General features: G+C 39.9%; 1 protein-coding gene and 1 long non-coding RNA gene across 7 annotated transcripts in view; one reads left to right on the forward strand and one right to left on the reverse strand.

Moving 5' to 3' along the window:
* The window catches only part of COL4A3 (collagen type IV alpha 3 chain), a 147,392-nt gene that overhangs the window by 66,228 nt on the left and 53,233 nt on the right, over positions 1 to 27,931 (forward strand). For 5 of the 6 annotated variants that reach the window (XR_004176728.1, XR_004176727.1, XM_031651897.1 and 2 more), the window contains exons 2-19: positions 5,047 to 5,103; positions 7,214 to 7,303; positions 11,412 to 11,456; positions 12,065 to 12,109; positions 13,065 to 13,127; positions 13,795 to 13,848; positions 14,667 to 14,693; positions 15,543 to 15,620; positions 18,562 to 18,624; positions 18,758 to 18,793; positions 20,722 to 20,763; positions 20,987 to 21,064; positions 21,525 to 21,587; positions 22,060 to 22,119; positions 23,441 to 23,485; positions 23,761 to 23,814; positions 25,020 to 25,061; positions 27,259 to 27,343. Coding sequence is in view for 4 of the 6 variants with exons in the window: in XM_031651897.1 (XP_031507757.1) it covers positions 5,047 to 5,103; positions 7,214 to 7,303; positions 11,412 to 11,456; positions 12,065 to 12,109; positions 13,065 to 13,127; positions 13,795 to 13,848; positions 14,667 to 14,693; positions 15,543 to 15,620; positions 18,562 to 18,624; positions 18,758 to 18,793; positions 20,722 to 20,763; positions 20,987 to 21,064; positions 21,525 to 21,587; positions 22,060 to 22,119; positions 23,441 to 23,485; positions 23,761 to 23,814; positions 25,020 to 25,061; positions 27,259 to 27,343 (1,027 nt within the window). In the remaining 2 variants the exon portion in view is untranslated. Of the gene's footprint in view, positions 1 to 5,046; positions 5,104 to 7,213; positions 7,304 to 11,411; positions 11,980 to 12,064; positions 12,110 to 13,064; positions 13,128 to 13,794; positions 13,849 to 14,666; positions 14,694 to 15,542; positions 15,621 to 18,561; positions 18,625 to 18,757; positions 18,794 to 20,721; positions 20,764 to 20,986; positions 21,065 to 21,524; positions 21,588 to 22,059; positions 22,120 to 23,440; positions 23,486 to 23,760; positions 23,815 to 25,019; positions 25,062 to 27,258; positions 27,344 to 27,931 lie in introns of those variants that run through there. The other variant, XM_031651899.1, reaches the window with a different exon arrangement.
* Positions 352 to 27,715, reverse strand: LOC103876573. The gene is made up of 3 exons (XR_635856.4): positions 26,645 to 27,715; positions 5,164 to 5,252; positions 352 to 392 (listed from the first exon to the last, which is right to left on the reverse strand). It is a non-coding gene; the product is annotated as an uncharacterized LOC103876573 (long non-coding RNA).

Below are 27,931 nucleotides of genomic sequence, written 5' to 3' on the forward strand. Positions count from 1 at the left end.
AGAGAAAAATATGGATTAATATCCAGAAGGACTCTACAGTCAGATCGCTCCACAAGCATCTTTTTTATTTTATTTATTTACTTTTTATTTTTTTGAGACAGAGTCTAGCTCTGTCACCCATACTGGAGTGCAGTGGCACAATCTCGGCTAACTGCAACGTCAGCCTCCTGGGTTCAAGCAATTCTCATGCCTCAGCCTCCTGAGTAGTTGAGGTTACAGGCATGCACCACCAAACCCTGCTAATTTTTGTATTTTTAGTAGAGACGGGGTTTCACATTGTTGTCCGGGCTGGTCTCAAACTCCTGACCTCCAGTGATCCACCAGCCACTGCCTCCCAATGTGCTTGGATTACAGGAGTGAGCCACCATGCCTGGCCCCCACAAGCAATTGGCCTGTAAAAAAAAAAAAAAAAATTCTAAAACCGGAATTTGTTGATGGTGCACTGTGGATGTGATTTAGCAAGAATGATGCCATTGAACTCTAAACAGCAGACCCATTCCCAAAGGAACAACCTGGACCCTATCTCACAAGATTACAGAATTCGTGAGCATTTATATATTTTAAGTTGACTAGTGTTCATGTTTCTGTTTTTTGACTCTTCCTTTAACTTTTTCAATTAACTAATAAGCTGGTACTCAACTATCAAATAGAAATTCTACCTTAATGTGCAAACAAACCAAATACAACAAAAACTAAATATTTTACCACTAAAAGTTCAAGACTCAAACTGAGGGACAATAACAAAAAGAAAAAATCAAGAACTGTGATTTTGATGACAATAAAGGAGACTCCTCATGGCGGCAGGTGGTGATGGGAAGGCAGACGCCAGGCAGGGAGGACTCATGGGAGCAGCACACTCACATCAGAGCCCCACACCTGACTGCTGAGCACCCGAGTGGGTCCTAAGGATTCTTGCAACCGTGAGAGCCACTTGTTGATATCGGGCCTCAGGTGTTGACTGCGGGTGACAGCACTGACAAAATCTCTGGCATAAAATAATGGATTTGCTAGAACTTCAACAGTTTTTCATTTTCTATGGTCATTGAGGACCTTGTATAAGGCTGATGATCTAATTTAAAAACTGGTATCCTGAAGTTATTGTATCAACATCGATTTCTTAGTTTTGGGGATAAGGGTTGTAATTAGATGGGGGAGAGGCATACAGAAGTATTTGGGGTACTGTGTCATGTTGCATGCAGTCTACTTTTGAATGATTGGGGGGACAGTGGTGTATGTGTGTGTGGAGAGAGAGAAAGAGAGAAAGAGAGACAGAGAGATGGAGTAGGTGGGACAACAAAACAGTTGGTGAACTTCGATGGGAGGAGATACCAGTGTTCACGGTACTGTTTGTGAACTCTTCTGAGGGTTGGGTTTGTACTTTTTCCAAAAGCATTTCTTTTAATCCAAGCAACTAACAAATAATTAGCCTTGTGTTAATTTTAACATGTGTTAAAATAGCCAAAGTCTCTGGTTCCATTTTTTTGCCATTTTGATCATAGTTGTTCATAATTCATACATACAGAAAATATCTTCATCATGGCACCCCATCAAATAGCAAAGCAATTCATATGCCTTCAAATTGGATGCAAATAAACCAGCTGTCCATTCACTCATTGATTCATCCAGTCAATCCACAAACATTTGTTGAGGACATCTTATATGCCAAAGATACCAGTGTGAATATGACCGCACAGTTCCTTCTCTCCTGGGACAAACAGTCATCAGAAAAAATACACATTGAATTTCTAACTGCAAAGGTTCAATGGGAGTGTATAGGCAAAGGGGGCCAGTCTAATCTGGAGAAGATCAACACTTATTTGCTTAAGTCAAGACCGAAAGAATTTTAGTAGCATATGGTGAACGTGACTCCTACTCCAAGAAATAAAATTAAGCCTGTCTCAAGGCCCCTACACCTTCTCACAGGTTAGAGAATTGCCAATATGCTCTTCTTCCCTCTAGTCCTAGAGGCTCAGAATCCAGATGTTGTGTGGCATCTGGGAGGCAGAAGAATCAGAGGTGATCACTGTCCATTTGAAAACAGTGGCCAGCTACCTCCATGCACACTTGAGCCCAAGGTCCATGCCCAGATTGAGCTTCCTTACCCAGTATCGGTACCCTTGGGTGTAGGACTCAGGCTTTCCTTTTGGAGGCCCTGCTGCCTCTTCCAGATGCTGTGGGGGAGTAGCATGCTGGGGGGTGGGAGGGGGTTCTGAAGACTTGCATTTCCAAGAACTTGCATTTCTGACAAGTCTCCAGGTGATGCTGCTGTCTGGGAATCCACATGTTGAGTTTTAGTAGAGTATATTTAAAAGATGTGATTGAAATGAGCATTAAAGTTTAAAAGTCCAGAAAGACTAGAGTAAAATCATTTAGTCAAGACATGACTTCACGATCCCAAATATTTGGGAGGAAAATTGCAATGAGTTAGTCTTCTAGAAATACCAAATATGCAACTTTGTGGAGACTATAGAATTTCCTTCTCAGTCAGTTACTTTCTCTTTTTTTATTTCAATAGCTTATGGGGGAACAGGTGGTGTTTGGTTACATGGATAAGTTCTTCAGTGGTGATTTCTGAGATTTTGATGCACCCATCACCCGAGCAGTGTACACTGTTCCCAATGTGTAGTCTTAAATCCCTCACCCCGCTTTTACCCTTCCCCCAATTCCCCAAATCCACTGTATCATTCTTATGCCTTTGTGTACGCATAGCTTAGCTTAGCTCTCACTTCTAAGTGAGAATATGCGATGTTTGGTTTTCCATTCCTGAGTTACATCACTTAGAATAATGGTCTCCAATTCCATCCAGGTTGCCGCAAATGCCATTATTTCATTCTTTTTTTTTTTTTTCTTTCTTTCTTTCTTTTTTTTTTTTCTTTACGGAGTTTCGCTCTTGTCACCCAGGTTTGAGTGCAATGGCACGATCTCGGCTCACTGCAATCTCCGCCTCCCAGGTTCAAGCGATTCTCCTGCCTCAGCTTCCCAAGTAGCTGGGATTACAGATGCCCATCACCACGCCTAGCTAATTTTTGTATTTTTAGTAGAGAAGGGGGTTTTGCCATGTTGGCCAGGCTGGTCTCGAACTCCTGACCTCAGGTGATCTGCCCGCCTGGGCCTCCCAAAGTGCTGGGATTGCAGGCGTGAGCCACCGTGCCCAGACTATTCCATTCCTTTTTATGGCTGAGTAGTATTCCATGGTATATATACCACATTGTCTTTATCCACTCATTGATTGATGGGCATCTGGGCTGGTTCCAGATGTTTGCAATTGCGAAGAGTCCTGTTATAAATACGAGTGTGCAAGTGTCTTTTTCGTATAATGACTTATTTTCCTCTGGGTAGATACCCAGTACTTTCCATTCCTATAAATTACAATGTATATAAACTTGATGAGTGTCAAACGATGAATGTCTTAAAATTACTATGCGCTCTCTTCCTGGAATGACAGCAAGACCTACTGCCCAAGACTAAGGAAAGATACTCAGTTAAAGACACTCTTGTTTGTTTGTGTGGGTTTTTGTTTGTTTGTTTGTTTTGGTTGTATAAATAGAATTCTCCACCTTAGGAATATCTAGCATTTCTTTTTTTATTTTCCCTACTAACCACCCAGTATATCTCCTAGATGTGCCTGGCCTCTGCTATCAACATATTTTCTGGAGAAAGCAAATTAATTTTCAGTTAATATTAATCTGAAGAAAAAATAATAAAGCAAAGGATTAATGTATAACCATATAATATGTAGCATATATGTCAAAACACATTTTTTTTTTTCTTTTTTGGAACAGAGTCTCACTCTGTCACCCTGACTGGAGTGCAGTGGAATGATCTCAGCTCACTGCAACCTCCACCTCCTGTGTTCAAGCCATTCTCCTGCCTCAGCCTCTGGAGTAGCTGGAATTACAGGAGCCCACCACCACACACAACTAATTTTTATATTTTTTTAGTAGAAATGGGGTTTCACCAGGTTGGCCAGGTTGGTCTCAAACTCCTGACCTCAAATGACCTGCCTGCCTTGGCCTCCCAAAGTGCTGGGATTACAGGCATGAGCCACTGTGCCCAGCCAAAACATATTTTAAGTCTATTATTTGAAACTATTTCTGTATTTATTCCTCTGCTGGCAGATAAAAGTTTTACAAATTTGATGTCCATTGTAGCTAGTATGTGCATAGGTGTGAGGGCTGGGGGGTAAGTGTGTCACAGTGACTACTTAGGTGGGATAAGGTATGTCTAACTCACGGCTGAATATTTTGTTTTGGTTTTGGTTTTATAAGAAAGAACATTCTGTTGTTCAAAACATTTGAGAATAAAAAAAAGAAAGAACATTCTGATACTAGTTGTTCTCCTTAAAGATGCATAATGGATATTGATCCTCTTCTCAGTCTTAAACATTATTTAAGTCAAAGAAAACCTTAATATCACCTATAGAATATATTACATATTAATCTATGCAAATATATGTAAGGTTGGTGCAAAAGTTATTGTGGCTTTTGTCATTGAAAGTAATGGCAAAAAAAAAAAATCGTTCAAGTAATGGAACCAACCAAATACCCTGTGTTCTACATAAGAGGTATATATACATTATACACATATACACATATGCATATATGAACATTATGTAAAACCTAAGAATTTGCCAGTATCTGACCACTTTCTACCTATGACAGCTGCAATTTCTTATGATTCAATTAGACAGTATCCTGAAAAAAAGGAGAGCTGACTTTGTCATTTCCATATATAGATTATTAGGTTGGTACAAAGGTAATTAAAAGTGATGAGAAAAACACTTAAAATTCCCAAGTACAATACAAATGATGTATTCTTATCCGACATTTCTCCCTTATGCAACATGTTCTCAGTTTTCTGCTTTATTTCTATTGATATATTGATGTGTTTCTATTGATATATTGATATATCGCTACAAAGTCACCTGGCTCCTAACGGATAGTGTCCAATACTCAAAGAACAGAGAAATGCATTTGCTTTTACCCTGCCCGTTGGGATTTATTCAGTTGTTTCTAAACAAAACCCTTTCTCTTTCCCTCTTCCTAGGGCTGTGTCTGTAAAGACAAAGGCCAGTGCTTCTGTGATGGAGCCAAAGGGGAGAAGGTAAAAACAAAACCTAATACTGCTTGTTTACACTGTAAAGCTCTACAAGGTAAAACTCACCTTCTTCTTTCATCGGTAGCAGAAAGATCAGCAGTATGTTGTTACATTTCCCAAATCCGATGTTAAAGTAATTGTATATAAACATTAACCTAAAAAAAAAAAAAAAGAAAAGAAAAAAAAAGTCATCTAGGAAGCTTCAGATACCTTGTATATACAACGGCAATTAAATTACAACTCTCTTGGTCTGTAAAGAATAAGTAGCAAATGAGAGAGAAAAAGTTTATGACAAGTCTCCATATGTATACACTATTTACAATGTTGCTAAACGCAAGAGAAGAACTGAAAACAAATTGACTCATTCACTTTGACAGAAAATAAACATTGAAATCCACAGATTTTTGTCCTGCAGCATTGGTTCAAGTTCGCCCCCTGGTGGAGAAATCCCATAGCAGCGCGTGGTTGAGGCAAAACTTCAGCTGAGGAAAGTAGCTCCATTGCAGAATTCAAGAAAAAAAGGAATGCCGTGAAATCTCATTAATTCGCTCCATTAACTTGCAATTTGTGATAATTAAGATAGAGGCAGAACTAAAGTTTTTTTCTTTGTTTACCAAACCCTTTCCTCAGAGACACTAATTAATTGTTTAACAATATTGAAGGATGACTATTTTAAAATATTTTAAGAACATATTTAAAGCTCTTTATCTAAACTAATTTCTATATCATGTGTATGCTAATTATAATAATTATACTTATTTTAACTTATTTCATAATTCACATGTAGTTGGATTTAGGTTTTTTCTTGAATACGTGAATGTATTAAAATTCAGGTTCCCATTGAGAAGCACTTTCTCTGTGATTCTCCTTGCATTCAAGAAGCATTTATTGAGCTTCTACTACTTGCAAGATGCTCTTCTAGGGTGTATAAAAGTAACCGAGTAGCGAGAGGGGTCTAGTACATTCTTTTATTTCTCTTCTTATTGAGTGTGTGTGCACACACACAATGTAAAATAGCTGACTTGTTCTTTTTTGTTTTAATTTGCCAATTGTGTAACTAAATTGACCCATTAACCAAATCAGCCGGTGGCCTTTACTTTTGAAGAGTACAGTCGGCCCTCCTTATCCAGGCGCTCTGAATCGTCAGATTCAACCAATGGCATATTGAAAATACTTGTAGGGGGGATAATAAAAAATAACAGTGCAACAATAAAAGATAATACAAATGAAAAATGCAGTATAACAACTATTTGCAAAGCATCTGCATTGTATTAGGTATTATAAGTCACCTAGAGAGTTAAAGTATACGGAAGGATGTTCTAGGTTATATGCAAATACTATGCCATTTTGTGTAAGAGACTTAAGGATCCACAGGTTTACGTGTGGGGGGAAGGTCGTGGAACCAATGCCCCGCCGACACTGAGGGACAAACATAATTCCAAGATATACATCCATGAGAAGATTATTTGTTGGTAGAACCGTGTCAAGCCTTGGGCTTAAAATACTTTCACTCACTTTTACTAGGTACTTTCTCCTAATATTATCCGACTCCTTCTAAAACATTACTGAGCTCACACCTTTTTGGTTATGCCACCCTTGCTACCTCTCCTGCATCTCCCACACAAATAGCAGATTACTAACTCCTGTGTATTAAAGAAAGGGCTGAGACTCATAACCTGCCTGGCGGCGTTCTTTCAAGCTACATAGTAATTATGCACACTCCCCAAACCCCTTCTTGCACCTGACCCTCACTGTCTCTCCATCCCACAACAAACACTCCACTAACCTTGAAGCTTCTTCCTGGGCTTTCCCTTTCGTTTTTTATTCCTTCTCCGTTAAGCTCTGCTCTACATAGCCCTACCGTGGGGGAAAGTCAAGTTTCTACAAGACCAAGAGCCACCACTTTCAAGCCTATAGACAAATACTAACAACTGGTAGCTTTCTGGTTACCTATGCAGTCACTCCTGAGTGCTAATCATGAATTTTTTAATCCAAGGAAAAAATATGCAAAGAGTCATCATGAAGTCATAAACAAGAGAACAGAATGGTTGTTGGTGTGTTTATTGTTGGATAGTCGCTGTTCTGTATGTTTCTCACCTTGTTTTGATTTTAACAGGGGGAGAGAGGCTTTCCTGGACCCCCTGGTTCTCCTGGCCAGAAAGGATTCACAGGTCCTGAAGGCTTGCTTGGACCACAGGGACCCAAGGTATGTCATCCTGCAAGCTTGGAAAATCCCCAACCCACCTAACCCTCTTCATACCTACCCCCTGGGCTGTTGCAAACCTGGAGAGAATTCCACATCTTAGCCAACTGCTAGGTGCATGGCGAACTCCTGGTCCCCAGTATTAGCTGGCCACATAGAACCGCAACCTGTTCCAAGACTATTGCAAATGATCATTAGCTTCAAGTCTGTGGCTCAAATTCATCTCCATCTCCCTCCCTAATCTACACAGTGGCTACATCTGCATCTGTTCCTACCTCTATTTCTCCTACAGTGAAAAATGAGAGCCCTTTTCGCTTCTATTCAAGACCTGTCCAAACACCTGTGCCCCCATCCTCGGAATTCCTTGTTCCACGAGGTGCCTCCCCTCTCTCCAGACATTCCAGCTTTTCTTTTGTTATTTGCTTTCCTCTTTCAGTTCTTAAACATGCAACTATTTTCCCATCATAATACAAAATTCCTCTCCATCTTTTAGGTCTTGTGCCCAAATGATTGCTCTCTTTTCCCTGACTTTCCTTTCTCTATCAAACTTCTTAAAAGAATAGTCAAACATGCTGCCTGTAGTTCATCTACTATTCAATCCTTAGTAATGATTTGCCTGCTACCACCTCTCCTCTGAAAACACTCCAGCAAAGATCACCAATGGCCTTCAAGTGAGCAATGCCAATACATACTTTTGTGTCTTAATCTGACCTGAACCCCTCTGCTTAGTTTCAAATTATGTGGATCGCTCTCCTCTCCTTGAAACACTTGTCTGTCTTTGTTTCTGTATTTCTCCTGTCTCTCCATCCTTCGCTTCCTTTGTGGGTTTCTCTTTTCCTTCTGGTCCCTTAAATATCCAGAGTCTACGACCCTTCACACTCATCACACAGTCTTATCCTAAAGTCTGTGATACAGCAAAGGCCTTTGTTTAAATAAATACCCTAGAGGATTTACTAAATAACTGCATAACCACTGGATTTGCTGAGTACTCTTTCCTGCTGTGGACATTAGCTAGACTTAAGCCTGGCTTCTCACGCACCCACACATTCATTCCCCTGACTACTGACCTCCAGCAGGCTCTAAACCAACTAACGAGCTATGAAAAATAATTATAGTTGATCTATACGGGGTATTTTAAAAATTTCATAATATATTAGAATATGTATTACAGGCCGGACACAGTGGCTCATGCCTGTAATCCCATTGCTCTGGGAGGCTGAGGCAGGAGGATCACTTGAGCCCACAAGTTTGAGGCCAACCTGGGCAACATAAGGAGACCCAGTTTCTACCAAAACTACAAAAATTAGCCAGGTGTGGTGGCATATGCCTGTGGTCTCAGCTACTCAGGAGGCTGAGGTGGGAGGATTGCTTGAGCCCCGGAGGCAGAGGCTGCAGTGAGCCATGATCATGCTACTGTACTCCAGCCTGGGTAACAGAGCGAGACCCTGTCAAAAAATAAAAATAAAAAAAAACATACATATATATGTATTAGAATAATGTATGGAATGTGTAAATGATAATCAAAATCAAAGCCATCCTACTGCATATGTACTCTGTGCCAGGCATTGGGCAATTTATTTCTCCCTGGATCTCATTTACACCTCACGTTGATCCCACAAATCATGACTGTGGTGACTTACAACGTAGTTCCCATAATTACCTCCACTACATGGATGAGAAAACGGACACAGAGCACTTGAGTAATTTTTCCTGGGTCATGGAGATCACAGGGAACAAAATCAGAGTTCAAACCTGGTTTGACATTGTGTGTGGGGTTTTCCTCACACCAAACAATTCTCCAACTCTCTAGTTGCCAACTGGGTACCCAACAATTCAGTTACGACATTAAATACCTGGGGTTAGTGCAGACCCCATAGGGTAAGGGCTCAGTCCTACAAGTCTGTCCCTGCTTCAGGACTAGTCATAAGTAGTGGGACCTCAGTTACCTATAATTCCGTCCAACTTGGCTACAAATAAATCAGGGGTTCCCATGACCCCCTCCTCCGGTTTGATGATTTGCTAAAGAGCCTCATAGAACTCATGGGAATATTTACCAGTTTATTATAAAGGATATGAACGAGAGATGAAGAGATACAACGGAGGAGGTCCAGACGGGTCCCAAGTGCAGGAGCTTCTGTCACCATGGAGTTGAGGTGCATCACCCTCCTGGAAGGTGAATGTTCACCCACCCAGAAGCTCTCTGAACGTCATGCTTCAGAGATTCTTATGGAGGTGTCATAATGTGGGCAGGATCAATTATAAACTCAATCTCCAGCTCCACTTTCCTCACTGAAGGGTGCAGCTGGAGCTGAAAGTTTCAAGCTTCTAATCATGGCTTGGTCTTTCTGATGACCAGTCCCCATCTGGGAGCCCACCAAGAGTCGCCTCCTTAGAACAAAGACACTTCTATCACCCAGGATATTCCAAGTGAGGTCAAACACCAAATATTAGAGCAAAAGATGATCTTTACTCACCTATCATTCAGAATATTAGAAGGGGTTTTAGGAGCTCTGTGTCAGGAACCAAAGGCACAGAACAAATATGTATTTCTTATGTCACATATATGATGCCAGAATCAAACTCTTGAAACCACATCCACAGCTTACATGTAAAATGCAAAAGCTTGCTGTTTTCCAGTAATTCTGCCATTTCCCTGTCTACCATATTCATGTATGTGTTCTTTTTGTCCATTTCTACTTCTGATCCTGATTTTGAAAAAGTCATTCGGATTCTGGGCAGAAACTGAACACTGACTTCTTCTAGGGCGTGGACCCAGGTTTTCTTCCATTTCTATTGGTAGAACGAGTTTGCCACTTCAGCCCTGGACTTAGATCAGCCTAATGCCAATTCCTTTTTTAAAAAAAATTGTTGTCTATAGCCTACTCTGTTTCATTCTCTTCAGCATTTCTTTAGAGACGCTGAAATTCATTAAAATAGTCAAAAACACGTGGCACTTAGTATGGGTTATATGAGTGCAGGCATTCCAGAAAATTAATCCAGAAAACCTGAGTGCTATGTTGTCACAGATTCATATTTTAAAGCATATAAGGCTTACAGATATATATTAATAGCTACAAAAGATAACACAATCAAAGACAGATAATCAGAGAATATTAAAACCTGACCAAAAAGATGTTTTAGATTTACAAGATTTCTATCTTAATTTTAAATATTTTCTGCATGAAAAAAGTTTACAATGAGAAAGTAAAACCTGCAAATAAAACCTTCTGCTTTCTGTATCACAAGAATAGAATTCCGTAGGGAAGAGGAATGGCCTTGGCCTTGAACATAGCCATGCACCCCGGAATTCCACCATAGATGGGAGAAACTGACTTTGGCCTGGACAGGGCAATCTCAGAGGATTCTGTAACAACCCTTTTCTCAAATAATAACAACAAAATTAAAAATCAAAACATACTGAAACTCTCCGGAATGATGAAAATGGCTTTTGGACAATGAAACTTTCACACCACGTGGCCTAGCTGAAACAGTCACCATTTAAGGTTATTCTCCAAGAAACAGGACGTCGAACTGAATGCATTACATGCCCAAAGCAAGTTTCTCTCTGGTTCAGGCAGTCCTTACTTGGCTATTTATTTCCTTGTGCATGTGAGGCACATTTTGTTAATAGAGTGTTTCTTGTGCACAGAAATACTGGCTGCCATTCTCATCCACCACTGTAGTTGTGTCATTCATTTTTATCAGACCTCAGCAGCTGTGAGGCTAATTAGGACTTTTGTAGCAGCTCTTCACAGATTTTAAAGTGTCCAAGAATCACTAAAGAATCATGTTAAAAATTCTGATTCTGGGTCAATAGTCTGGGAGGTGAGGCAGATCTAAGATTCTACATTTCTAATAAGCTTCTAGGTAATGCTAATGCTGCAGGCCCCAAACCCCACTTTGAGAAGCAAGGATTTGGATGAATTTTTGTCTTTTCTGACAAACAATTTAGCTCCAATGAAATAAGCAAGCAATTCAATCTTATTAACGATGAAATAATCAGAAGGGCAAAACAGCTTGGCATGTGACTAAGACTGGGTTTCATGTATGGGTTTCTTAGCGCCAAATAATTTTCAGAGTGTTTACTTTTTCTTTTTTTACTTGAATCTAGGGCTCTCCAGGACTTCCAGGACTCAGAGGTCCCAAAGGTGTAAGGGTTAGTAGTCCAACCAGTCCATCCTGATCATTGATGAACTCATTCTTTTTAAAAGATCAGCTTTTCACTGTAAGATTTACACAAATATCAGAAAGAAGTACATTGCGTATGGTTCCATAGATGAAGTTCAAGCACAGGTAAAACTAATCTGTAATGGTAGATGTCAAAGAAGTGGTTACCACATTAGAGGCAAGTGTTAAACGGACCAAGAAAGGCCATGAAGGAACCTCTGGAGTGATAGAGATGCTCTGTGTCTAATGGGATGATGGTATATAAAACTGCACGCAGGTCAGCATTCGTTAAACTGTTCAGTTAAGCTGTTCTCAAAAGACTGGAACACTTAATTGTACGCAAATTGTACCTTAGGAATCTATCCAAAAGAGCCAAAACTAATCTTAATGATATCTTTTTAAGAGTTACATAAATGTAAGATTTACAAAAGTTTGTTAAAGCTTTGGTGTTTGTTTTCCCAATCGTTTCGAGCTATTCCCAGTTACAGTTGCAGAAAAAGATTATTGCAATGGTAAATAAATTTATGTTTATATATTGAACATTTTTAAAGTTTTTTTTTTTTTTTGGTCACCGCCTCCTTTTTTCTATGTCTTCAGGGAATAACTGGATTGCCAGGATTTTCCGGTTCTCCTGGACTTCCAGTAAGTAATGGGAAAAATCCGTAGCTAGAAAATTTAAAAATAAGCTCATTTTAATAAAGATGTCAAAATTGTCATGTGAGAAAATGTGTTCCAATGCATTCCCTACATGAAGAAATAGCACCTTAGGATGGTATATTATATTAGTGTGTAGATTTTTGTGTCATATGAGTCAAACTATACTTCCTGAAATACAAGCAGGACAGGATAGGATAGGGTAGGATAATTAGTAAATTATATAGTAAGTCAGCCCTCCATATCCATCGATTCCACATCCATGGATTCAACCAACCAACTGTAGATCAAAACTATTTTTTTAAAATAACAATAAAAATTGTACAAACTTAAAAACCATTACAGCATAACAACTATTTACACAGCATTCACATCATATTAGGTATTATAAGTAATCTAGAGATGACTTTAAGTATACAGGAGGATATGTATAGGTTATGTGCAAATACTATACCATTTTATATGAGAGACTTGAGTATCCGTGGATTTTTGTATTCATAGAGGTCCTGGAACTAAACCCCCACAGGTACTGAAGGAAACTATATGTTACAAGCTGATAGAATAGCATAGGATAGAATGAAATGATTGTATTTAATAGCATAGAATAATAAAATAGTTTCATCTGTGCATACTTTCCTCCTCTTTTTCCCTTCCTTTTTCCCCAGCTTAAAACAGTGTGTTAAGGGACTTTTTAATTTTATGGATAAAGGGCTTTTGCTTTATCTTAAAGACCTGCATCTAACTTGATAAGTCTTCATTTTAGTCAGCCTGTTTAGTTTGTTGTTACTGGAATTATACATAAAACCACAACGTACATTTCCTACTTAACCATTTAAATAATCATTTATATTTCAAGAGTTATTTAAATCAGTCCCTCTTTTCCCTTGGGTTCAGTGCTGTTTCTTGGGATGACCCTCCTCATTGAGACTTGTTCTTCTTCCAGGGCACCCCAGGCAATACTGGGCCTTATGGACTCGTCGGTGTACCAGGATGCAATGGTTCTAAGGTAAGTACTTTTCACACAGAAGATGATTAATAAATGCTTTGCTGAATGACTAAATCAAGGTGAAGTGGCAATGAAAGGAAGACAGGCTTCCCTTGAAACATTCCTTTAGACCAGAACCAACAGTACAATTTGGAGCCAGGAAACTTCCTATTTTCTTTCTTCGCACTGCTTGCTTTCTGATTGTCTTTTAAGGAAAGTTCTCCCACAGAAAGAAAACTTGGAGCTCAACTGGTTGTTTTCATCTGAGGCTGTGTATATAAATCAGAAATCAAAGCTTTGAGTGCAGAATTAGTTTTAGAGAAGGAATGACTGAGCTTTTCAGTGTTCACTCACCTCCTTTTGTTTTCGAACTGAGCTCTCCTTTTCTCCAGAATGGTGGCCATGAATGAACTAATTACTCAAGTTTGAAGGAAACAGCAATTAAAAAGTTCTTGGCGCAATTAGACTTTGCCATTTATGCACAATTTGAGAAACAGTATTCTAATCCTGTTTTTAATTAAGATAATGGTTTTTTGGTCTTCAGCCTCATGACCCAGTAGCCATAAGGAATTTGGGTTACTTTGTCTAGATTTACCATTGCAAAGTTGGAAGCGAGAAACAGGAAAAATATCTGAATAGGCTATTCTAGAACAACTAAGAATAATAACAAACTTTGTATGTCTTTTAGGGTGAGCGGGGGTTTCCAGGACTCCCAGGGACATTGGGCTACCGAGGGATCCCGGTAGGTTTGCATTTCTAATCCCCATTAAAGACATAAAGCATAAATAAAAGTGGTCTACTCCATATGGCCATATACACAAATCCGTCATGACTTTAGGGAAGTCTGGGGTAGCCATAGTAGACATTCAACTAATAGTTAAGGAATGGATGAATACATGCATTATGAACGTAGGGTTAGAAGTTGAGACTTTGTTTTGCTTTTGAGACATCCAAGTGGAGATGCATGAGAGGTACTTGGATTCACTCAGAGAAGAGGTCCCAGCTGGTGGTGACTCAAGGAGTCACAGTGAGGAGAAAAGGGGCTTAGAACTGAGACTTAGCTCCAGCGGTGATGTTGGGATCAAGGAGAATGAGCCTGTAAAGGAGGAGCGGCCCTGGTGGGAGAAAGAAAACCAGCAGGGGTGTATTATGGAGGTCCAGGAAAGACCTACTGTAGTAGAAGGGAGTGGCAGACAGCTGCTGGATGCGGCTGCAAAGTCCAATCAGAGGAGGACTGACATGTTGGCATTGGTTTTAGCAACATCAATATCATGTCTGACCTTAGCAAGGGACAATTCCATGGCAGGATGGAGCAGGGGGCAGATTTGGAACTGAGGAAAGGGTGGGAAATGAAGGAAATGGGAAGTTCACAGGTGAGACGAAGGAAAGACAGGACAATCTGGTGGGAGGTAAAAGATTAAGGGAAGACTTTGCTTTGTAAGCCCGTGGGAGGTGTATGGTGAAGAGAGGATGCACAACAGGAGAGAGGGCAGAGCAGACCAAGTAGGAGTGTGTGCGTTTGATTTTCCTCGAGTTGTTCATAGGCTGCTTTTTCCCTAGGGTGCTGCTGGTTTGAAAGGACAAAAGGTAAGTCATTGGTGGAATGCTGTCGCTGAAAACCTCTAATTGTACATATGAAAAAGACTTCTATTAAATAAAGAGACTTAAGTCATTACAAATAAGATTTCATAATCCAGACCTTAATCATTCAGAAACAATAATAATTGGGACATGATATTTATTCCTATTAAATAGCTCCTTCTGGCTCTTGTCATAAAGAGTCTTACAGGTTTTGTATCATTGTTTAAGGAAATAGGGTCTTGGAGAAGAAAACTGACCTCATGCTCAGGGCCCCACATTGCTATTTTTGGTGTGTTGGGAAATGACTTATTACCCTTGCATCTTTCTTCTTTCCACTGTAATTTTTTTTTGTTTTTTTGGTGTTTTTTTTTAAAGACAGTCTTGCTCTGTTACCCAGGCTGGAGTGCAGTGGCATGATCTCAGCTCACTGCAACCTCCACCTCCTGGGTTCAAGCGTTTCTTCTGTCTCAGCCTCCCAAGTAACTGGGATTACAGGTGCACATCACCACGCCCAGCTAATTCTTGTATTTTTAGTAGAAATGGGGTTTTGCCATGTTGGCCAGGCTGGTCTTGAACTCCTGACCTCATGTGATCTGCCTGTTTTGATCTCCCATAGTGCTGGGATTACAGGCATGTGCCACTGTACTGGGCCCACTGTAAATTTTTGATTTTAGAAAATAGGAAATTGCTTTGAAATCTTCATAATGGAATAATTACAAAATCATAAATCATTTCTCTGAGTATCTATCTTGAAAAGCACTTTTATCTTTGAAGAAGTATAACTTTGAATAAGCACTTGGAGGGGTTTTGAAAATATAACATTGATGATGTTTGATGAGCTTCTTCATTTTCAAGGGTGCTCCTGCTGAAGGAGAAGATATAGAACTTGATGCAAAAGGTGACCCCGGGTTGCCAGGGGCTCCAGGACCCCAGGTACAGCACTTCAGAGAAGGTCCCTATTATTCTCAGTTCTTCACTCTTTCTTTCTCTCTCTTTTTGCCTCTCTTTCCTCCATCTCTCTTTTTCCCCATAGGTTCGTCTCACTCTCTTAAGAGGATTTTAAATAGAAATTCCTATTTATTCTATTTACATATCTGGCCTCATTTCCTTCTAAAGCTTTCACCCTATTCTGGAAAACTACATGATGCTGACATGCAAAGATGATCTGCGTATGTTTTTCATCCTCTTCTTCATTCTCAGTCACCAAACTGGCCTGAATCTAACAGGAATAGTTATGTTCCACTTAATTTGTATTTGTTGCAAATAAGGATAGATTTGTATCCACATTGAATATCATTTAAAATGTAATTTAAAATAACAGCCTTATTTTAAAATTTGCATAATGATAAAAGGTTTTTATTTAAATGCAACTCTCTCCAGTTGAAGTTGAGATAATGAAGAAAATAAAGTTTTTTTATTTAAATGCAATGCTCTCCAGGTGAAGTGTTTGCTTTTCTGATTTATATGTACGTAGCCTGAGTATGATCCAAAAGGGATACAAAGAGTCGCAACTGCCTTTGGGTCTGTGTGTGCTTTACTTTGTGATTCAAAACGACCTTTTCACAGACCTAAACCACAAGTGCTAACTTTCAGTTTATAATTATATATAACCAAAACTAACTAGTTTTATATATATATATGTGTGTGTGTGTGTGTGATATTTACACATATGTCATATATAACATATATATTTATATATATATATATATATATATATTTTTTTTTTTTTTTTTTTTGAGAAGGAGTCTGGCTCTATTGCCCAGGCTGGAGTGCAGTGGTGCAATCTTGGGTCACTGCAACCTCCGCCTCCCAGATTCAAGCAATTCTCCTGCCTCAGCCTCCTGAGTAGCTGGGATTACAGGCGCAGGCCACCATGGCCAGCTAATTTTTGTATTTTTAGGAGAGATGGGGTTTCACCACGTTGGCCAGGCTGGTCTGGATCTCCTGACCTCAGGTGATCCACCAACTTCAGCCTCCCAAAGTGCTGGGATTACAGGCGTGAGTCAACACACCCAGCCAATTAACTGGAATTCTTTCAACTTAATTCAGAATTATATGTAGAAATTCCTGGGTAGAGATGGGATATTTGCCTAAGTGAGTTTGAGTTGAGGCTGTTGGACTCCTGTGTGGTAAGCTATCCCAACTGAGGATGTGAAGTTAGATTAGGAGCTGCAAAAAATGCAGAATGATGCAATTAGGAGCCATTATAGGCTTCTGAGAAGAGATGCAAGATATGGTGGCTCTCGCTTTTTTTGTTTAGAAAACATTTAAGAGTCCAGATGCTGAAGGCAGGGATCCAGGAAGAAGAGATAATAGTAATCTGAGATATTGATACATTCTTTAAATGTGTATTGATTATCATCTATGTATTAGTCATTGTGATGATGCTGAAGATATAATGATGGTACATTCGATTATACAAGAAATATTTTTTACCTGCCAATTATGTGCAAGGGGCTATTTCTAGGCTCTAGGAATACAGCAGGGCACAAATCAGCCAAAATGTAGATTTAAGGCTGGGCACAGTGGCTCACACCTGTAATCCCAGCACTTTGGGAGGCCAAGGCAGGAGGATCACTTGAGGTCAGGAGTTTGAGACCAGCCTGGCCAACATGGTCAAACTCCATGTCTACTAAAGATACACAAATTAGCCAGGTGTGGTGACATACACCTGTAGTCCCAGCTACTTGGGAGGCTGAGGCAGGAGAATCACTTGAACCTGGGAACCAGAGGCTGCAGTGAGCAGAGATCACACTACTGCACTCCAGCCCAAGGACAGAATGAGACTCTGTCTCAAAAAAAAATAGATAGATAGATAGATAGATAGATAGATAGATAGATAGATAGATAGAAGATAGATAGATAGAAGATAGATAGATAGATAGAAGATAGAAGATAGATAGATAGAAGATAGACAGAAGATAGAAGATAGATAGATAGATAGATAGACAGATAGATAGATAGAAGATAGATAGATAGATAGAAGATAGATAGATAGAAGATAGATAGACAGATAGATAGATAGATAGAAGATAGATAGAAGATAGATAGAGAGAGAGAGAGAGAGAGAGAGAGAGAGAGATAGATAGATAGATAGATAGATAGATGATAGATAGATATTTAAAAATTTTATGAACCAGGCATGGTGGCATGTGCCTGTAGTCCCAGCTACTTGGGAAAGCTGAGACGGGAAGGTCTCTTGACCTAGGAGTTATAGACCAGCCTGGGCAACATAGTGAGACCCAGTCTCTTAAAATGTATATATATTGCCTTTATGGAGCTTACATTCTCATGGGGGAAACAAAAAAAAAGTGTAAATGAGTAACTCTATGGTGTGTGAGTAATAAATGCTAAAAATAAAAATAATGCAGGAAAGCAGGATAGGAAGTGTCTGGGTTGGAAGGTGGGTTACAACTTTGGATAAGCAGGAAGGCTTTATGGAAAGGACGACAATGACATAAAGACAAGAAAAGGAAAAGGGAGTGAGTCATACAGATACCTGGGAAAAGGGGATTCTAGGCAGATGGAGAGCAGGTGGCAGGCCCTAACGTAGGAGTATGCTTGGCCAAAACGAGAGAGAGAAAGGAAAAGGGAGGAGAAAAAAGGAGGGGAGAAAGAGAAAAGCAAAATTTTGAAACATCTGAAGTAAAGTAACTACTCTGGTCATTTTAGAAACGGTATTGTGCAGATGGTCCTGCCAGCCTGTTACACATGGCAACACACTTTTTGATATTTGTTGTCATTAACTGCAGCCACTGAAAAGGGAGGTGTTATGCGCTCCTGATTTTATTATGTTAACGCATTTAATTAATGGACATTGTTATTAAGTGAGAAGTAAAGTTAAACTTACTCTTATTCTTCTCTCAATTTCAAGGGTTTGCCAGGCCCTCCAGGTTTTCCTGGGCCTGTTGGCCCACCTGGTCCTCCGGGATTCTTTGTGAGTATCAAGTCATCCTTGCTACAGACTCCGCCAACTAATAGATTCATTATTTATTATTAACAAGTTATTAAAAGAATTTTTCTGGTTGGATGCATTTCCTGCTGTGATTTTCATTTGTGGATTTTTCTAGGGCTTTCCAGGAGCCATGGGACCTAGAGGACCTAAGGTAGACTACCGTTCATACGATGTAACAGCTAGCACACCCTACTCAATCTCAAAGTCAAACCTGGCCTGCTTCTTCATGTGGGTCACTGTTAGGTACCGCTCTGGAACTCACAAGGATTCCTAGCAGGGAAGAGCATGGCTAGCTGCTCTCACCTCTCTTCTCCTTGCATTTCAGTAACTTGATCCCTGATACAAAGAGTCTTAATTCAATTTATAAGAAGCTACTTACCAGGAAAAATGCAAGGATTCTTAATCCACAGGTTTTCCATTTCTGATCATCTCACACAGCACATTATCCTCTGAGTTTTTGTAGTGTGCTGCTTCACAAAGCCAACCGGGTCTTATGCTAGTAAGTAAAGGATGACTATTTGTGTGCTCATTACACAGGGTCTTGCATGCGTTTCTGTTAAGACAAGGCCAGGCGCATTGGCTCACACCTGTAATCCCAGCACTTTGGGAGGCAGAGGCGGGTGGATCACTTGAGGTCAGGAGTTCGAGGCCAGGCTGGCCAATGTGATGAAATCCTGTCTCCACTAAAAATACAAAAATTAGCCAGGAATGGTGGCACATGCCTGTAATCCCAGCTACTCAGGGGGCTGAGGCAGGAAAATAGCTTGAACCCGGGAGTTGGAGTTTGCAGTGAGCCAAGATAGCACCACTGCACTCCAGCTTGGGTGACAGAAAGAGGCTCCATCTAAAACAAACAAACAAAAACAAACAACAAAAACAAACAAGAAACAGAAGTGCAATTGTTAGTTTAATTATAAAAATATTGAGTGAGGTTGAGCCCCAACAGGAAATTAGTTCTAAGCACAGTATCCCCTACTATCAGGTAGCCTTTTATTTTATTATTATTTTTCTTTTTTTTGAGATGGAGTCTCACTCTGTTGCCCAGGCTGGAGTGCAGTGGTGTGATCTTGGCTCACTGCAACCTCCATCTCCCGGGTTCAAGCAATTCTCCTGCCTCAGCCTCCCGACTAAGTGGAATTACAGGCATGCAGCACCACTACTGGCTAATTTTTTTTGTATTTTTAGTAGAGATGGGGGCTTACCATGGTGGCCAGGCTGGTCTCGAACTCCCGACCCCAGGTGATCCACCCGCCTCTGCCCCACAAAGTGCTGGAATTACAGGCGTGAACCACTATGCCTGGCTCGGGTAGCCTTTTATATGAGGTATTTTCTAAGACACTTTCATATTTATTTTCTTATTGATACACACAAATACACACACACACACACACACATGCACGCACACACCCTGAGAGATGGATAGGTTCTGGTTAAGTGAATTGTCCAATAGACAGTACATGGCAGAGCTGAGGTTTAAAGTGTTTTGATTCCCCTCAGCTTTGGTCTAACAAGGGGAAGATCTGCATACTCAGGGGTGAAAAAGCAAGCAGGTATTAGTTGAAATGACAGATCAGCCATCATTAGTGAAGAAACTATTCGCATTAGACTCATGTCACTAAATTACCAGTGAAGTCGGGTAGCTGGAATTCTATTCTTAGATTCTCTATTAAGTATTGAATTTCAGAATCCTGAAATGCAGCTACCCATTCTTATTTTTAAAACGAGAAAACAAGGGCATCAGGAAGTTAAGCAGCCGGCCAGTGGGATCAAAACTAGCTACTGCAGAGCCAGAAAAATATGCCCTGAGCTGGGTTCCTTTCCCTCCCCCACACCACTGCGTGTCAGCATTTGCCATGTTAGCTTTCGGCTTAATCCCTTAAGCTTTCTGCACCTCAAGAGCTCCTCCTCTAAAAGAAACATATCAATGCTCTTCTCTAAGAAATAGCTAAAATAATTTGTCATTCTAAAATGAAAGTTAAAATAGAAATGCTCAGTTACAAATATTGGAACTTTGGTGGGTTTAGACTATTTATTCATATTTATTTTTAGAAAATAATTTGGTTTTGTGTTTTCTTACAGGGTCACATGGGTGAAAGAGTGATAGGACAAAAAGGAGACCGGGTAATTTAAATACTGTGTCTTATTAGCAGGCAAGATATTTTATGTCCCAGAGCATATCAGCCTATACCGTTTACTTACTGGCCAAGCGGAAATTGATGGGCCTTCATTTGTTCTATCTTCTCATATAAGCACTAAAGGGGAAAAGTAGACCTTTCAAATGTAGTAACATTGAAATGGTGATGCTGTTGTTTATTTTCTCACTCCTAAGTGTTTTTGTCTTTAGGGTGTGAAAGGGTTAACAGGACCCCCGGGACCACCAGGAACAGTTATTGTGACCCTAACTGGCCCAGATAACAGAACGGTAATTCTTCAGTTTTATGATTAGGGTTGTGCCTTCCCGTGTCTAGGACGAAGTCCTTGTGACTCTGTACCTCTTTTACAAGCTCTTATTATCTAAGCCCAGTTCAGCCCAGCTTCCTCAGCCAGCCAGAACATCCAGGATTTATTCCTTCCTGTCCTTTGCTCATAAATCTTGGAAATATTACACGGGGAAGATCTGAGGCTCCAGCTTGGACAACAGAGTGAGACTTTAAAAAAAAAAAAAAAGATACTTAAAAAAATTTTGCAGGTAGTCTCAGTGAGTTCACAGGTATAAAATTTGAAATGTGAGAAATGGAAGGTGTATTGGGTTGTATTAACATAAGGCACATTCATAGTTTGTAAACCCAATTTATTGAACAGATAGAGGATTTGTCTCACTGTTGAATCAGTGAAATCTCATTTCATCCATTTGTAACAATGTTGAACTGTTTCTTTGGCAGGACCTCAAGGGGGAAAAGGGAGACAAGGGAGCCATCGGCCAGCCTGGACCTCCTGGACCCTCAGTAGGTTATTTAAAGTTATATTGTCCCCACAACACACAAAGTAGAGCCCTAGTATTTAGTTTGATGTGTGTTTTGTCTTAAGTTGTTTTTTTTTAAGAAAGTAAAGGAATAAAAGAATGGCTACTCCACAGCAGCTATTGCTTTTAAGTCTTAACATTGGCTAAAATACAGTAACATTTGACCGCAGAGATCATGAATACACTAGAGTTATTTTACAGCCACTCCTTGCTGAAATCCTTGCACTGTTGTACATGCATCCAATGCCGCCCATCTTATGACTTATCTTCAGCATCAGCTTTTTTAGCATCTGTTTTTTAATTACTATTCATCAATAAGATTTCTCTCTTAGATGATTCAGCACTTAAACATGTTTTTAAATGGCAGAATAACCAAAAGGGACAAATTAATAAAAATCAATGTAAGTAAAAAAATCAGTAATTCATAAAACTTGACATAGCTCTGCTTAATACAGGGACTGCCTGGAGAATCATATAGATCTGAAAAGGGTGCTCCTGGAGACCCCGGCCCGCAGGTAAATTTGGAAATTCGGTGTCATGTGCAGTTTTGATTAGTCAGGACTTGGGACTCTTTAGGTTACAGGAACAAGATGCCCAACTCAAATTAGCTCCAGTTAAAAATTTTTGTTCTTTAAGATTTGGGAGGCAGGATTTACTTGCTCAAGTATCTAAGACGTTCAAGGCTAAAACAGGGTTCAAGGACTTCAGAGCCTGAAAAAATAAGGGCAGGACTCCCTTTCCATCTCACTTCTGCTTCTCTCTGCATATCAGCCTCATTCTTTCCTCTGGCAGATGATCTTCCGTGTCAGGGGAGATGGAAAGAAAGAGCTACCCTCCAGCAGACAACTTCAGGCTGATGGCATTAGAGAAGAAAGAGAGCATCTCTCTCCCTGTGTCCATTTATAAAATCCCAGGGAATTCATCTCATTGGCCCAGCTTGGTCATATCTGTTCTCCCTCTGGAAAAAAGGCTGTGACCAAGAGAAAAGGGTACTATGATTGGCCAGGCCAGTGGGGCAGTGGGCTACTCAGATTGACAGTGCCATCAGAACCACCCAGAGTGAGGGAAGAGCAGCCCCCCACAAAGGATATAGGACACTCTGTGACCAGAAGTGGGTGGCTGGAAAAACGGAAGCAGCAGGACCCCACTACCCTACCCAGATCCATTTTGGAAAGATTTAAATCCATATATTGTGTTAAATTTCTAAAAGTTATACTTTTGGAAAAGTAAAATCTATAAAAATTATACATAAGCAAAAAACATATTTTTTTGCCTAAGGAAAAAAAAATATTCAATGAACGTGATTTTTAAATTTTATCAGGAAGGGCAAATACCATAAAAGTCAATCCAAGCTGCTGGTTGAGATACCACACTATATCTTTTATACATGTATTTAAATATAGGCACACCTGGAGTCCAAGGAATTACCAATATTTCAAACAAATGAATAAACGGACTGTGAACACCTTCCCTTTTCTAGGCTTCCTTATTTACTTCGCTGCCCAGTGTGTTTCTTATTTTCCTTCCAAGCTTAGGATGAACAGCATCAGCTCTAATTTAAGTTTGGCTGTTAACGTCCTTCCTTCCTTCTCTGACTTTCTCTAGTTCCCCATTTCTCTAGTTTCCCATTTCTCTAGTTTCCCATGCTTTCCCTGGAAAGAGAGGGCCATTGTGTATTCTGTGGTTAATAGTTTTTCCTTCTAACACCTGGGTGAGGATCTCTACTCAGACTTTTCATGCCTGAAGTCAAGAGGAGATGGTCATATCACTTAAGATTTCCGTATTTGTAAAGTTAGCCATATTTATCAAACTTCATGTTTTTTGTTTTTTCTGTAGGGAAAACCCGGTGAAGACGGCGTTCCTGGCTTCCCCGGAAGTGAGGTATAGACTTGATTTGGCCCATGGAGGTAGTAAAAATGTCAGTCCTACTAGCTGAAGAAGGATTTTTAAAAGTCACTAAATAGTTATAAACAAACAAAAAGCTTACAGGTTTTAAAAATTGCACTTGGGAATCATATTTTACATCTCCACTGTGAAGAGAGATCATCTGAGCACATTCCTTTGTTTCAGAGGAGTTCAAATTGCACCTGTTCCCCCCAGAAGCAGTTGGCTCCTGTGTCTTCTGACCCATTCATTCCTTTTGTTCTTTTCTTTAGGGAGTCAAGGGCAACAGGGGTTTCCCTGGGTTAGCAGGTGAAGATGGCATTAAGGTAACCCTCTCCCTAATATCCTATTTTTAATAGGTTGGGTTTTGCCTATGCTTTTACTTTTACCTACATCCTGGACCTAAGTACAACGGATTACAATAACAGGCTTCAATCAATTACGCTACTAGGTCTGTTAAGAAGAAAAGAGAGATGTGGCAACTTTACTTAAACATTTGAAGGGTGTTCTTGAGGAAAAGATATTAAACTTGTGCTATGTACTTGAAGCTGTCTGACTTAGGACCAGTGAGATTCCAGCTTCCCATGAGGAAGAGGTAGAAAAAGACCTACAATTGTAGGAAGGTTGTGGTTATTTGAGATCAAGCATAGGCTAGAGTTCATGAGTCTCAATCTGAGTCATGATACATTGAAAGCTTGTGGTCAATTAGTTGTGAACTGTATTCTGTACTTCTGACAATATGTTACAAACATTTTCAAGTCATGTGTAATCATGTGTTACTTAAAGATAGGGATATGTCCTGAGAAATGCATTATTAGGTGATTTTGTCATTGTGCAAACATCATAGAGTGTACTCACACAAACCTAGATGGCAGAGATTGTTACTGTAGGCTACAAACCTGCATATCATGTTACTGTACTGAATAACGTAGGCAATTGTAACACAGTGGTGGGTATTTGTGTATCTAAACATAGAAATTGAGTAGTAAAAATATGGTATTATAATCTTATGAGACCACTATCATATACACAGTCCATCATTGACCCAAACATTGTTATGTGGCACATGGCTATATATGTAGGTATATGTGCAGATTCAAGATTTACCCTTTAACCGTATCACTTCCAGTAGAATTCTGAAATGCCTTCTTGAAGGAAAGGGGGTTGGTTACAGCTAAGACATTTGGAAATGCATACAACCCACAGTCTGATATTCCTGTGCCTCTAACCAGGGTGAGAACACAGGAATGAGAAATGTACATGAACGAGCACTGAAGATGGTGTTGTGAAAGAAACCTGGAGAACAACCAGGGCAATAGCAACTTCTGTACAATCTTGTAGATAGGATTCCTTACCCAGATACAGGCTCTCCAGGAAAATAGTTTAAAGTCAGTGTCCCTTTAACTTTCATTTGGTGTGTACATGACATATAAACATCAATATATTGTTCATTTTAACTGTACATCTTGCTTTTTATATGTAAATACTTTGGGTGACCATATTCACAATTTGTAATTGTCTTTCACTGTAGGGACAGAAAGGGGACACCGGCCCTCCAGGATTTCGTGGTCCAGTAAGTGTGATTAAAGACAGTATCAATGCTATCTTTGATCAAGTTCTTTAAAGTAGCAAGGAAATTTTGAATCAGTGTCTCTCATTAACTGTGAGAGAGAGATTGTAACATTTACCTTGTTATCAAACCAGGGCAGAAAATAGCTGGTCACTATTTGTCCCTTTGACCATGGGTAAATATTTCTATTTGGTCCCTGGAAGGTACTAGTGATGCCCATGCTGGGCTATGGAAGAGACGAAAAGCTTTGTCTAAGCAGCCCAGGCCCAAGGTGATCCTGCATCTACAGGGTAGAGGAGGACAGTGAGGCAACAAGGGATGAAGAAGTCAACTTCTCCTCCCCTGCACCTGGGCCCGGGTCCTGAGCTTTTAGGCAGCAGATGCTAAACTACGGGTTTAATACATGGTCAGTGAAAAGCAATCATTCCAGCCCAAGCTCTGTGTAGCAGGCAGTGCTCCCCTTCCCGGCAGACATGTATTTGATGTCAGCTCCTAACTGCAGAACAGCCACATTCTATATTCCGTGATTCTGCAGCTGAAGAAGAGAAGAAAGGGGACCCAGACTCTGAGTGCTGGTGTCCATTCATCTCCTACCTCAAAACACAGTGGTTCTCACATTCAGTGCGCCAAGCAAGGCTGCCATTGTTTAACGATCATGCAGGTTAAACAAAATGGCACATTGTGGCAAAAGGCTCATGAGGGGAAAGAGTGTCCTGTTAAAAATGCAGTTCTCAGACCCCCATGCTCAGTAATGTAACTCAGGAATTGGAGTGGGGCCTGGAAATCTGCATCTTTACACTGAAAGCAAATGATTTGGATGCATAGAGCCCCTGTCTTAGTCTGTTCTGTGCTGCTACAATAGAATACCTGAGACTGAGTAATTTATAAATAACAGAAATTTATTTTCACAGTTCTAGAGGCTGGGAAGTCCAAAATCAAGATGCTGGCCCTTGGTCTGGTGAGGGCTTTCTTGGCTGCATCCTCACATGGCAGAAAGCAGAAGGGCAAGCTGGCCTGAGGCTGCTCGAAGCCTCTTTTAATAGGGCCTTAATCCCATTAATGAGGGAGAAACCCTCATGGCCTAATTACCTCCTAAAGGCCCTACCTCGTACTTCTATCACATTGATAACACCTGAATTTTGGAGGGGGCACACTCAAACTATAACAGTCCCAAAATACTTTGGTGGAGTTCCCAGGAAGATTAAATGAGTTATTTTGTGAAATCACTTAGCACTGTGCCCAGCACTTGGTAGGTGCAAGCATATCATTACAGATTTCATGGTGGACATTATTGTTATATTGTTAATACAATACTTTTGTGATTTTATACATATTGCTTAACTACAAGGCTCTTGTTACTTCATCTTAAATAAGTCAACAAAGTAATTGATCCATCTAGCATATGAAAAAGCAAAGAGGTTTTTTAAAAATCATTGATATTTCCACCTTGCTTCCTTCAAGATAAATGTACTGAATGTTAAAAGAAATCTATGTTTTCATTACATTTCAGAGGAATTCTTAGCACTCCTCACTGTGTATTTTCTTAGATTCAATTCCATATAACTCTGTTTGCAGCTTCTACTAACCTCAAAAGAAGTTCAACTTAGGAAGGAAATGGTTAAGAACACTGGCAGTAGGTCCACTGAGCATGTCAGAAACAATATTCTTCGATTCTTGCAGGCCAAGGGTTCCCTGGAATTTAAAGAAACAATAAATACAGTATTTTTTGATGTGTGGGTTCCATACACTTCCAAAATGAAAATCAGTCAGTCCACCAGGACCAGCATTTTTGAAAAGTAAAATAGAATAGAATAAAAAGTATCGGGGTTGATCATATGTTGTAAGAATAAGTCATTATTTTGTGAAACTTTCATTTTTCTATACATATGCACACATACATAGGTATGTATGAATGTGTACATATAAACGTGGGTGTGTAACCTGAGTCACATCATAAAATGTGTTTCTAATTGAAAGCCCATAAAATATCTGATACTGTGACACCACAAAGGTCTACTTATTTAAATTTTTCCACCTACATTTACGTGACTATCATATACCTGCTAACATGTAAACCTATGAATTCAGGAAAAGAAGGCAGCCATCTTTGGGCCAAAATGAAGAAACTGAAGTAATTATGCTTGGTGACCTGTCCATAAATAGCTATCCTTTCTCTGTATTCATTTCTTTCTCCTCTAAGACAGAATATTATGACACATACCAGGAAAAGGGAGATGAAGGCATTCCAGGCCCACCAGGGCCCAAAGGAGTTCGTGGCCCACAAGGTAAGAATAAATTTCTTCCCAGAGCATTTGCTGAACATATTTCTGGTTTTCTTTCAAGGTAATAAATAGCATGTGCTTATAGAGTTGACATGGGTGAGGAAAGGGAAGGGAGATCTCTTCATTTTCATAGGGCTGTTACTTTTGGATGTCTCCTACTCTTCATATTTTTATTTCATAGGTGGTATACCGGGAAGGTAATTAAATTATCTTTATGTAGCAAAGCATAACGTTCAAATCTGTCATGGAAATACTTGGAGGAGGCAGGAGGAGGGAGTACAAGGCACTGGCAATCTCAATGGGATTATGAAGGGAAAAATGGAGACCCCGAACAAACTCATAGAGATTTGCAAGGGGGAACTGAAACTCTGGTTTCCTGACTCTTGGAACAATGATCTCTCCTTGATGCCATGAATTATTGTCTCATGTACTTATACTGTATCTCTTTGGAGAAATCCAAAAGTTCTGGGCCAATCCCTCTCATCTCTGGCTACATATTGGAATCCCTAGGAACTTCTGTAATGGCCTCGTCAAGGTCCCACCCTGTCATTCTGATTTCATTGTCTGGAGGAGGGCTCTGGACACTGGTAG

The sequence above is a fragment of the Papio anubis genome, chromosome 10 (genome assembly GCF_008728515.1).
Source record: "Papio anubis isolate 15944 chromosome 10, Panubis1.0, whole genome shotgun sequence".
NCBI lineage: Eukaryota > Metazoa > Chordata > Mammalia > Primates > Cercopithecidae > Papio > Papio anubis.